Source organism: Misgurnus anguillicaudatus, chromosome 16 (assembly GCF_027580225.2).
Source record: "Misgurnus anguillicaudatus chromosome 16, ASM2758022v2, whole genome shotgun sequence".
Taxonomy (NCBI): domain Eukaryota; kingdom Metazoa; phylum Chordata; class Actinopteri; order Cypriniformes; family Cobitidae; genus Misgurnus; species Misgurnus anguillicaudatus.
The window spans coordinates 32,640,637-32,654,212 of NC_073352.2; the positions used below are offsets into that span (position 1 = coordinate 32,640,637).

At 38.6% G+C, this 13,576-nt stretch overlaps 1 protein-coding gene across 3 annotated transcripts in view; it reads right to left on the reverse strand.

The window, feature by feature from the left end:
- The window catches only part of stox2b (storkhead box 2b), a 91,010-nt gene extending 77,434 nt beyond the window's left edge, over positions 1-13,576 (reverse strand). Inside the window, exon 1 of one of the 3 annotated variants that reach the window (XR_012358033.1) lies at positions 12,469-13,573. Coding sequence is in view for 2 of the 3 variants with exons in the window: in XM_073854517.1 (XP_073710618.1) it covers positions 12,469-12,796 (328 nt within the window). In the remaining variant the exon portion in view is untranslated. Of the gene's footprint in view, positions 1-12,468 lie in introns of all 3 variants that reach the window. The other 2 variants (XM_073854517.1, XM_073854516.1) reach the window with 2 other exon arrangements.

The window sequence follows — 13,576 nt, forward strand, 5'->3', positions numbered from 1 at the left end:
GCACAATTGCTGATGGATTTGCGAATGCACAAAAGGACGCAGTCTGAGCGCATACACACTTCGGGAAAGATAAAACAATTGCATGGAAGTGATTGATTAGATATAAATTGCGTGCAAACTCTCAGGGCAAGAGCGAAGAGAAATTCAGCGCATACCTGAATGCACACGAAATCAAAGAAAACCCGCCAGCTGAGAGGTTTGCGCATCATTTTAATGTTACAATAATGCCCTCTCAACATTTGTCATTAAAAAGTCTTAAATCACTTTTATCAGTAACCATGATCAAGCTTATAAAATACAAATGCATAAACTAGCTGACAGTAAAATTCATGTACATTTCTTGACAGTATTTACTGCTGTTGTTAATAAATATTTAAAGTGGTTGTCGATGGTTTTTGTGTTTATCTTTTCAGTTTAGAATTAGTGTTTCTTCTACACCCCTGCTCTACTTTTAATATATTCATTCAAAGTTAATCTATGTATGCCTTACTTACTAGCATGTTTTTCATGCACCTAAATATATGATATGATCTATACTGATATACCAGCTATATACCAGCTAATAAATGTTGTCTTAATTTGGGTAGTCAGACTGCATTTGAAATTCAGTCTGCATCTAATTTAGCAAGTAAATTTGCTCGAATTAAAGTCATTTTAGGATGCCAAAGTCAAGTTTAATCATATAAAATTGATTTTACCAGCAACAAAAATTTGGCCAGTGAAAATGCTGAGTGGCTAGTAACTTTGAAAAACTAGCCACTTTGGCTGGTGAGCAAAAAAGTTAATGTCAAATCCTGATTATGACAAAAGAGATAATCCGTGGAGACGTGCTGCGCTGCGTGAGACAAACACGCAATATAGCCAAAGTCACCTCATATATCCGCTATTCAATTTAAAAATGTAACAATTTCCTACCTATCCCTTGCTGCCACTGAAAAAAATAAAAATGAAATCAAATAAAATCCCTACCGACCCATCACCTAAACTGACAACCAACCAGAACCAAACTTATTTTTTTTTATGCCTAATGTCGATCTTGTCTACATCACCAACCCCAGGAAGTAAACTGTTGCCTACAATCTGTGTGTTTATTGTAGTCCAAGAAAAGAGATTTACGTTGGAGACGATAACTCACATCATCATTTACTTTGGGGTTTGTACCTTTTGCATATTCATAAAATGTACTAATACAACGGAAATGTAAAATCGTGAATCGGATAATTGGTGCTCTTTAATAAATCTCTTAACATCAAGCAAGTCCTGCACTTTATTTTCTTATTTCTGCATGCTTTGAAATGGAATAAAACTAAAATAGAAAACATACAAATAAAGATCATTAGAGATGGATGATAACTATTTAAAGCATTGAGATCGCTAGACGAGGGCTTAATGTACTTATTTTTTATGTAAACCTCAATTTCGACCACAAATCGACATCTTCGATGAAAACATTGACACTGATATAGGATATGTCAGTGCAAGATGATTTTAGATTAAAGCAGCTCAAACATGCATTTTAATCTGGGACTAAGCCCTGTTCAGGAAACCACCACTACAAGTCTGTCTAGTAATCAATTTGCTTTACAATCCAGCCATACTGAATTCATCTACATTTCAACACAGCGTTTCAAGACTTTAGACAAAAACGTTTATACTTCTATTCTTCTCACATATGCCAGTGGGCCCCATTGGGTTTCTTAATACAAAGATTACTTAACAAGGCCAATAAGATTACACTACGAATCTTTTCCGCAGACACTTTAAGCTTTTAGAGTGTTAAGCATTAAAACTGAAAATAACCCCACAGAAACAGATGGGACCCAAAAGGAAAATAAAACATGGTGTGATATTAGATACATGTTATGGCCAAATACAGTTGAATTTGATTCAGGTTGTGCAAAGCAAAATAAATCCAAAACATAGCGTGACACCACGTCCCACAAGGATTTGGCTTGAGATTTCCAAAGAAAAGCAAACAACCGTCGACCCCTAACACACACAAGTCCTTTATAATGCTTGTTATATATGGTCTGACATCACATGGTGATGTCATAAGTACCATGTGCCCTTTGAGCTTGTATGGTTACAATTTGCCTTTTAAAGTCTTAAAGTTAGATTCTAATAAAAACATTTTGGCCGTTTCCAGATTTTCAATACATTGTCCGTGATGTTATTCTGACACTAAAATGTTACTCGGGGGTTGAAACAAATGGATGAGAAATATAACCACAGTGTGTGCATCTGTTATCACAACTGGGTCAGACGGGATGGTTATTGATTATCTATTTCATTAATCGACCGACAGAGGTACACATGAATGTAAAAAAATTAATCTATGATCACATATAGTGTTTGAAATTAAACAAATGCTATGTAAAGTAAATGTATATATTTACCTGAATTAAAACTAATATTAATACTCTAGTAAATGACTGTTGAAGGACTCTGTATCTGTGAATAAGTGTATGCTGACAGCTGTGTAAAAAAATAAAAGCTTGCTGGTAAGTGCATGTTATTTTTGGCACTTGAGATTAATCTTCTATATTGTGATTAAAGCATCTAAAGAAAGCATCTGCCAACATAAACATCATTTTTTTTTTGTAAGCTGACATTTATACTGTGAACCAAAGAAGTATTGCGGCATTACTAAACCCTAACTCCATATCAATGTCTTTTAAGTGTTATTCGCTGAATAGATTGTTTGACGTTTGGTGTTCAAGCTTTACAAAACCATTTGTCTAGTCCAACTGCAGATAATGAAGAGCAATGCAACTCTGTCCTCTAGTGGAGACAGATGCTCCAACAGCACAGGTGAACCACAGCTGCAATGCCTAAAGACAACAACATGAAACGTACCGCACCCCATTTTGTTCATCTAACTCAATCCATTTCAAAATTAACAGGATATTCATTGATAAGAGAAATATAATGCAGGATTTTGTCTCACCGGGAATTGATTGGATTGTAAAAAGTAGACATTGAAAATTAGAAAGGAGCCTAAAAGACTCAAATCTTCTGTTGTCATGACCTATATATATGTTTATTTATATAAAGAAGAAAATTTTCTGGAAGGCATTAAACTTTAAAAAAAATGCTGGCAGGGAAAGAGTTCACTTGCATTAACTAAATTCTGAAGATTAAATTGTCTGAATGTTATTTAATCATATAATGAACATAAGGGTTTCCCGCAGCATATTTCAGTTAAGGCGGCTTGCCTAAGCTTGGAAACCCTACCGCCTAAACTAGGTCGTCCAAAAAAAAAAAAAAAAAAATTGCTGCACAAAAGCCCGTCAAGTGCATCTCGGAGAATAGTGCATACGCGCATCACACCGCGAGTGTGAACGCACGCCACGCAGCCGAAATGAGAAAGACGTGGTCCGGACCGTCAATGTCTGGAGGATAACTAGCCAGTTGGTAAAACATCTCGGAGAATAGCGCAGACACGCTTCACACCGCGAGCGTGCACGCGCGCCACACAGCCGATCTATCATCGTTCGGCAGACGTTCTACAACATCTGCTTTACGGATAGTTCACTTTAAAATGAAAATTCTGTCATCATTTACTCATCCTCATGTTGTTCTAAACCTGTATGATTTTTTTTTCTCTGATGAACACAACAGAAGATATTTTGAGAAATGATGGTAAACACACAGCAGTAAGTGATCATTGACTTCCATAGTAGGAAAAAAATATTTTGGAAGTATTGTGATAGATGATGAAGAAAATATTTTGATAAATGATGATAAGCACACAGTTGACGGTACCCATTAAATTCCATCTTTTTTTTTTATTCCTACTATGAAAGTCTATGGTCACTTACTGCTGTGTGTTTACCATCATTTCTCAAAATATCTTCTTTAGTGTTCATCAGAAAAAAGAAATTCATACAGATTTAGAACAACATGATGACGAATAAATGATGACAGAATTTTCATTTTAAAGTGAACTATTCCTTTAGTTTGTGTTTATTAACCCTTTAGTTTCACTTCATCACGCAGCTATTCCCATTAGAGGTAAAAACATTTAATTCATTAATAATGTATATGTACATTTTTTGTCATAGTTTCTTCAAAATTAAGTGTTATTTGAGTGTTTTAAAAAGAAATATTTAATTTATTTTATTAAAATATTTTAATTTTCATCATGACGCATATGCCCTGCCCTTTTGATTGCCACGCCCTCTGCGCCAGAATTTTCATTTTTATAACTATCCCTTTAGTAAAATGAGTCAATTTCTTGAACTTACAATAATAAAATTCTTGTAAAATTCTATCAATGGTTTAAAGTCATCATCATACAAATACAATCACCTGCAAGTCAACAGCAAGCAGGAATCACTTTATCCATACATAAAGCCTCTTAGATAAATCTCCGGTCATTACCATGTATGCCATCACATGATGTGTTGGTTTGCTATAAGCAAGAAGGATTAAGATTAGTGTGCAAAGCATTCAACAAATCTTATCAGTACTGCACCAGCAGGGGGAGACATGCACAATGACTCAAAGCTTCCCTGAGCTGACAACCCGCTGATCCATCTTAAGTGGATGAGATCATGGTGACCTCACCACTGGGACGACCACGGACACCACAACAGCTCTCTGGTATTTTTTTGCCTTGTGACAGTCCTTTGACCTCGTGACGAATGATATCCAACTTATTCACTGCCATTATGCCATGCCATGCTCATCTTACAACAGCCTTTAGCTTATGATTTACAACATAACTGCTGTTGCTAGAAGTAATTGAAATGAAGGAGAAGGACATTTGGTTGGATAAAAAGGGTGGTGCTGTATGACTCAAAATTTTGGAGGACTGTGTATTTATCTACTACAGAATTAGGAATGCATTAGTATATAGGTACCATCAAGACTAAAAGCCACAAATCTCCAATAATACGTGGTCTGGGAAAAACATTGAGTATATTTAAATGTTTTTAAAGTAAATCAAACCACCAGGGTTGACCAACAACAGTATCTTACAGTATCTATCTTCTCTTCCGCATCTGTTCTAAAGCGCATGCGCGAGACTAAAGTCACGTGACTGCAGTGACGCGGATGACGTGTTATCTTCAGAAATGTTTACGAAGTTTTATTTTCAAACTTACAGCTAGGGCTGCAACAACGAATCGATAAAAAACATTTACTAAAAGAGTTGGCAACGAATTTCATAATGGATCCGTTGTGTCGCGTGATGCAGAGACGTTTAATTAAAAAAAAAAGAAAAACTTCAGTTAAGCGCGGAGCGGAGTGAACACACTCGCACTGCATCCCAAACCGCCTACTTCCATACTATATAGTAGGCAAAGAGTACAAGAAGTAGTGCTTTTCGCCTACTATATAGTATGGAAGTAGGCGGTTTGGGACGGAGCGTCGGTCTCTCTCGCGCAATGTTGCTTGCAGAGTTCGGCGCCTCATAGACAGGGCAGAGAAAAGACAGGGCGGCGGAGAAAAGATAAAAAAACAGCAAAGGTAGAGGAAAACCACATGTCAGTGTTTTACTCCTCCCAAACGTAAGCGTGTCACCTGGAAGTTAGCCGGCAAAGAGGTAAAGAAACAAAGACACGCTTATGCTTTATGGAGCGACGACAGCGAGTAAAAAAAGTTTCTAGAACGAATAAAAAACTCCAATGACAAACTCCAATGATATTAAACAAAGAAATAAAACGTTGAGAGAGAGAAAGTTGTATGAACGCTTTTCCCCGTCATGGACCTTTATGTTCAATCATCGCGCCGTCACTCTCCTGCTGCTGTACTGCGCGCTCCAGCTCATGCCGAGCAAGGAGACGCACGTGCACGGCCCAACATACAGTACAGCATACAGTAAGTGCCGCCTTTTGTTGCATAAACATCGTCTTACATTTTTTAAGGCGAAGTAATGAATGGTGTATTTGCATTTTGTGCAGGAGTAGAAGACGCATTTTCCGTTTTCACAAGACGCATTTATTTGGCCAAATGTAAATGGAACAGTTTTAACAAATGAGATAGCTATCTGATCAGAGAAAACACATAAAGTCAAATATAAGGTACAATGCTGTCAATGGGACAGTACCCTTTATAAAAGGTCCTAATATGTACCATTTAGGTACAAATATGTATCTTTGAACTGCCGATATGTACTTTTGAAGTACTAATATGCACTTTTTGGGTACAAAAGTATACCTTTTTGAAAGGGTACTGTGCAGTGACAACTTTTCTTTCTGAGAGTGTACTCATATACTATCTTTTTAAACCCATCAAGAGAGGCTTCTTGATGGGAAATGCATCATAAAAAAAGTCTATATATTTGACAGATGTAAAGCATACATGTGTATTTTCTTGTGTTAGTCCATTTTTATTTTATTTTATTATTATTGTAACAGCTCAGGTATGTTCAAGGAGCAACATGTTTGTGCAATTTCTAAAGATTTTAGTTCTGTTTTGGAAATTAATGCTTTTCTTTTTTTTTTTTTTTTATCCGATTCATCGATTAATCGAACAAATAATCGACAGATTAATCGATTATTAAAATAATCGTTAGTTGCAGCCCTACTTACAGCATGTGTCTCCCTCAGAATGTAATGTAAACAAATAAAAAAAAAACAGCTGGGGCGCACCAGATAACACGTCAGCCGCGTCGTACGTCATCCGCGTCATTGCAGTCACGTGACTTTAGTCTCGCGCATGCGCTTCACAACAGACGCGGAAGAGAAGACAATGCTGAATAAAGTCGTGATTTTTTTTACCCAAATGTATTTTTGATGCTTTAACACATTCTAAATGACCCACTGATGTCACATGGACTACTTTGATGATGTTTTTATTACCTTTCTGGACGTGGACAATATACCGTACGTAGACTCCGGCGCAGTACGCGCGAATTGAGCGTTGCCACGAGAAACGCATGAGTTGAAAAGTCGGAACTTTGGTGGATTTTCACCCCGCATTAACCAATCAGGAGTTTGCTCTAGTAGTGACGTGATTACAGGGAGCAAGCGGAGTCGCAGAAGCCCCTCCCATGACGCGAATGCCGCATGAATGTCTTGAATGAGTAGAATTTCACGCGCGCATAAAGAGAGTAAACTCAAAATGTTCAAGTGTCCAACTACGCGCGAATAGCGCGTTTTTGCAGCCTCTACTGCTACTGTTGTGAATGCCACATAAGAATGGCAAACAACAGCTCAGTCCACAGCTCACCCTTCCCTTTCAAAACGCATAATTCTAAGGTAATAAAAACAATACAGTTTATTATGTGAGGTCTTTATACACCTCTGATAATATAGTGCCGCGTCAAGTCGCGTCTAGGACAACTCGGAGGTATCGTAAACCGGAAGTGCACATTAAATAGCGCGAGCTTAGTCATAAAGCGTCTACTTGAAAATGCAAAATATACGTTAGCAGCCAATGTTAATCATTAATTATTTGGGACAAAAATGACGTTATTTAATGTTAAACTATGTGAGTGGCGCTGGGCGTCAAAGCTGGGCGCCGCGGACAGGCGCCACCTGTCGGGGCCGTTGTGCGTATACTCATAGAAAACAATGTGTTTGATTTTTTTAGAACGGCGCGACGCTGAGCTGCGCTTCCTGTCTGCGACCTCCTTAAAAATTACACAATGCACCTTTAACTAGTGGAAAACTTGTGCCTCTCTCTTTCTCGACTTGTTTGTGTGAGCGCTCGTTTCCCTTCTCCAGTTAAAATCGGCATGCGAGAGAAGGAGGAAAATGAAAGAGGAAATTGTATTTTTAAGTTCTTAAGTGCAGCCCATTTAAATTAAGGCACTGGATTGCTGAAGTGCCTACTATATTTCATATGTACAGTATAGAGTCTATATGCTCTTATACATTTGCGTGGGGTTTCTAGTTTCTTTTATAATTGCCAGGCTCAAGACTTCAGTGGAGTAAAGAGGTTCTGGATCACTGCTCAGGAAAATCTGAGACAGCAGTAAGATTCATGAGCAGTGTAGTCAGTCCGGGGGCACGGCCAATCCGCCCTCCATGAATCCGGCCGGCGCAAACACACACCTGTGAGACCCGAGTAGAAAAATGCACCCAGGTGAGCGACCACACAACCGCCATTCAGCCCGAGGCAAATAAGAAACGTTTCATCCTTACACAAGTGCTCTTTACTTAAAACCTCTGTGTACTGATGTTAAGACATGCTAGACTGAGTCACGGTATAATTTGGAAAAAGTTATCTGATTTAAAGGACGTAGTAGTTTAAAAAGTGCATAATCTGCATAACTTCACTGCACACCCTAACATTATCAGTGCTTAAGATATTACACCACCAGACATTTGTCTGACATTGTGCGCCAACAAGAAATCCTAATGGACACTTTCACCACTCACTCAAGGATTAAAGCAAATCAGTTTTGCTTGAAGTTTAACGTGTGACAGAACAACCCGACTTCTACATTTTATAAAGAAATGTGAAACTTGCCCAGTCTGTAACAATGATCCTATGTTAAGAGCAGTTGCTAAGATGTTGAGTGTGTTGTGATTCAGTGTTATGTGTTACCATTACTATAAAGTTGCTAAGGTGTTTTGAGTTTTTAGCATTTTGCTGCTATGCTTTGTGTGAAAGCATATTGGCACAGATCAGAAGAGCTACCAGGACTGGATACAGCCTTAAAAATAAAGATGCTTAAAAGGTTCCTTTCAGCGATGAATGTTCACTGTTCACTGTGATGGTGGAAAATGAAACTCAATTGGGCTGTCAATTATTTTCTCTCTTTTTATATGCACTAAATGGCAATGTCATGGTTGGATAGTGCAGATTAAGGGGTGGTATTATTATAATAAGATCCCTTTTGATATCAAAAATATCTCCCAAGGGTTTTCTCCTCCTAGGACTTTTTGTTCCTCCCTGAGGTTTTTCTCCTAGGGGGTTTTTCAACCCCGGGGAGTCAACTGACATTGGCTTAATTTAGCACCCTCTTGTATACGAGACATTATTAATACGCTCGCTTGTAAAGTTTATTCATATCCGCTGTATTTTGCTACTTATATTGTCTGTCAATTTTTCTGTGTTTCCTCTGCTTCTCTGAATGTAAAGCTGCTTTGAAACAATTACCCATTGTGAAAAGGGCTATACAAATAAAACTGAATTGAATTGAATCTCAAGGGGAGCCAAATTTCTACTTTTTCACATGCTTGCAAAGAATAGTTTACCAAAACTAAGTTACTGGGTTGATCTTTCTCATACTTCCTAGGTTGACAGAAGCACTGGGGACCCATTCATATGACTCTGATTTTCATCATATGCCCCTTAAAAAAAAAAAAAACATACAAAAATGCACATTTTTGACAACTGTGACATCATCTGCATGTACGACGTGTTCAGACATCAAATTATTTTAATTTTTTCTGTGATATGGGCGTTTCTTTAATAATCAGAAACATGAGCTTGTGTGAAGATATTTCGCATTCCGTTGTGTACCAAAGTTCAAATCTGGTGAACTCTGACCTGCTAATTCGTATCAGGTAGTGACATGTGAGCAATAGAAAATCAGCACGTCACGGTGTGACCTTTCTCTAATGAAAAGCAAAGATGGAGAAGTCATTTTTCTTTTGCACAAGATACAATTGATTCTAAAAGTTTCTCTATTCTTGCACAACTTTTTAGATTACTTGGTAAATAACACATTCATGTGAAGAAGTTATAAAAAAATTAAAACAATATGGCAATAATTTAGGCAATATTACAAACAAAAAAGCAAAAGGCGCTTTGTTTCTTTGAGATGTGCATTTAATTTTATAACTGTACCCTTGGCATAAATAATTGTTGTCGTGTTTCTCACTAATATTGTATATTTTTTATGTATTTCTTCAGTATTTTTTTTATTGTTGTGAGTAGTATGTTTCTTGAATTATGTACATATGCCATACTACAAAAATAATAAAAAAGCAAATATGAACAAAGCGCTCCCCGCCCAAATTTGCAATAACGTCCGAAACATATTCGCATATGCTCAGAGTCTAGTGTGACACCCAACTAGTGCAATGTAATGTAAAATTGTAAATTAAACAAACAAAGATGCCTGTGTCCATGAATGGGGGTTTCTGTCACAGTGGTTATTCAAAACATGATTAAGAGAGAGAGAGAGAGAGAGAGAGAGAGAGAGAGAGAGAGAGAGCCTACAGCGACAGTTGTCAAAAATCTGTTGTTTATTAAAGGCTAAAGACTCGTTCCTCTTGCCTACTGCCTGCTAAGAGCAACCCACAATGCACAGATCCATCCCATAATACTACTGAACTGCAGTGGGAGTAATGGCTACGTTCAGATAAAGAATGCTGCTGTTCTCTTGTGTGTCCGTGGGCCTGAATATGGGACAGTAGCTTTCTGCACTAGTTAACCTGAATAATGGAGCCGAACATTGATGGTCCTGATGAAGAGGCGAGGACAGAACTTGTGTCACTCTGTTACACAACTTCAAAAACTTCACATCACCAATGAAATTCACAAACCGACCAACACAAACCTTATCAGACCACAAGATGGGCCTACACAAAACTGAAGCCCTGCACCTTTAAGAAGAAAACCAAGCATGTGCATCTTCTGCCTTAAGGATCTCAAGTAGGTTTCAGGTTTCAGGTGATCGTCTTACAGCTAAAGATAAAGAAAGTGTTTGAATGCATCACTCAACAGTAAAATTGATTAAAGTGTCCATCACAGGATCACACCACTGGCAATCCATGTTTCCTAGAAATTGAAAAATGACACAAGATGCAAAGTCTGATATACAACTGAAATGTTAGGAAACACTGAAATTTGATCAATCAATGATAGTGATGCACCGATGTATCGGCCGCCGATATTTATCGGCCAATATTTGATGATTTTGAAACCATCGGCATATCGGTAATAGCACGAGAAAGGCCGATACAGATTGTTTTTTAATTAACCACATAAAGGCAATGAGTTGCATGTCTGTTGTTCAATTAAAATGATTTAATGTTCTGGTGGGCACTATACTTAAGCACCGACAGAAAACCTTTCTTGAGCTGGCTCAAATGTCTTGGATAATAAAAGAAACAGACTGCATTTCGGTGGGGGAAAAGAAGTCCAACTTTTTTTGAAGTTGCAATAGCACCCGCATTATTTATGTTTATTAAAGAAATCCATTATATGTAAAAAAAAAAAGGAGTTAATGTTGTTAATAAAAGAAATGCTGAATAGCAAAAACCACCTTTGAAGGTTGTCATGCTGTCTTATTATATTTGTTTTAGCTTAATTTGTGCCTCTCTTATTATGTTGGTCAGTTGAATGTTAATTAGATCCAATCCATGTTCAGTAAAAACAATTTGATGCAGAAATAAACTAGCTAATAGACCAACTGTATAGTATTGTATACAAGTGTTTGATATCGGTATCGGCATCGGCCAGAAGTTGTCTGTTTAAATCGGTATCGGCCCAAAAATATCCTATGGGTGCATCCCTAATCAATGATAAAGAGTCCCATCCTATATGTAACAGATACTTCACTTAAAGTAACTTGCAACCAGGGAATATTCAGGGTTCCCACACCTTAGTTAACTTCAAGGACCTTTCAAGGACTTTCCAGGTCCAATCCCCTCAAATTCAAGGACTAAATGATGGGGACACATTTCAAGTGAGAGCAAGGTTACATCGTGTTACCTTTCAAGATACATTGTTACAGTTCCCTTTCGAGGGAACTCGTGCTGCGTCACTGCGATGACACTTTGGGAATGCCACCAAGTGTGTTTGAATGTGTATATTAAATTCAACCAATGGTGAGGCTTAACAACAAAGACAGGGTGATGCCGGAGCCAGGAAGTATATCGCTATCTGAAATATTGCTAAAGACGGCGTTACAGGAACGCAGGAATTATGGGAAGGAAGACGCAGCGTCGCGTTCCCTTCTCAGGGAACAACAGTTACATACATAACCCGAACTATATGCAAAAAAGCATTTTGGTATGAATCAACATTTGCATACAGAAGATATAAGCTTAAAAGTCTAGAATTTTATGATATTATCCTACACTACACAGGGAATGGATTTTTTTCTCCAGAAAACTTCTTGCATAAAATAGATTCAAGCACTTTCAATGACCTGTATCTATATTTTCAAAAACTTCCAAGGGCCTTGAATTATTTCCCCCAGATTCACAAACTTTCAAGAATTTCGAGGACCCATGGGAACCCTGATTATTTCCAGGTTTTACATAACATAGGAGCCCTAATATAAAAAACTATGGGTTGTACCAAACCAGACACAATGCATCAGATAATAATCTAAGATTAATACCACAAAACTACAACAGCACAAATTTAGGATGATTTTGCTAATGGCAATAAAACTAGCATACAATCGTTGTAATCCACGATATCAGTTTCTCCTAGAATAATGGCACTACCGTAGTACTACCATGGTAAATTTGTATATCTAACGTTAATGGATGAGATTGACATCAATAATGTATTTCCACAGCACTACTATAGGTATCATACAATGATTCTCACCAAGGTATTTGATGTCAAATCCATGCGGGGGTTTGAGGGACCTCCTCATCCAAGCCTCTCTCAACACCTCCAGGTGATCCTCCTTCCCTTGGATCAATAACACATGCTCGTCTATCCAGCCCAAGAAGAAGACCTCGGCTATGGCATCTGCCACCATCTTATTCCAAAAATATTTCATGTTCAGTGACTTAAAATCGGCGAATATTTCATAGCCGGTGTGATGGTGCGGCGGCTCCTCGCTCTCCGTCACCCCGCGAGCGTCCTCCGCCACAACGCGCGACAGCACGATCGCCAGCGAGTGCGGCGCGATCTGCAGGAACGGCTCCATCGATCCTCGCGAAAATGCCCGTGTCAGACGCGACGCATTCCACGCGCGTCAAAGCGCGAATGAGGCGATTGATTGATGAATTTGATCGAGCGAGTGCGCTCTTCGAGTGCGCGCACCCGCGACCAGACAAAAGAGCTTTTGCGCGTTAGTTCATTTGACCTGTCTGTGTGAGGTGATGTAATTATCGTAATAAAAGAGCATTACGGTGATACATATGAGGTAAAAATCATTATTGTCGTTGCGAACAAAGGCCTGTGCGGATGCTGGATGACATTTTAAGGTAAAATCCAGATGAAAATCCAGCGATGATCACGTTATTCTCAGCTGAAATCGCCGCATATTATCCATTCCTCACCTTCAGCGGAGACATCACAGAGAAATAAGGCAGATCCTCTTCCGGCGGAGATGCGGGATGGCGTGAAGCATTATTTTAATATCTCTGACTTACAATGTCCGTAGGCTTATAACGAGATAATTTAGATATCTCGTGGGGTTTTTTTCGTCGAGATGCGGTGGCAGGCCGGCGCGTGACGATGGCTGGGTGAATTACCGTGTGTGAAGCAGGTTGCTACCTTAAAGCTCCCGTTGTTCGTATAGTGGCGCCCTCTATTGGCTAAGGAGAGATGCTGCATGCACAATTTCTCACTAGGGCTGTGTCCGAAATCGTCCCTGGCTACCCTCATCATTCCTGGCTATATTCCTTCACTGATATGGATTAAGATGTGAATGACAACGAGTGAGTGAACTTGTACACTGCGCCGGAAGTAAGCTACTGGTCGC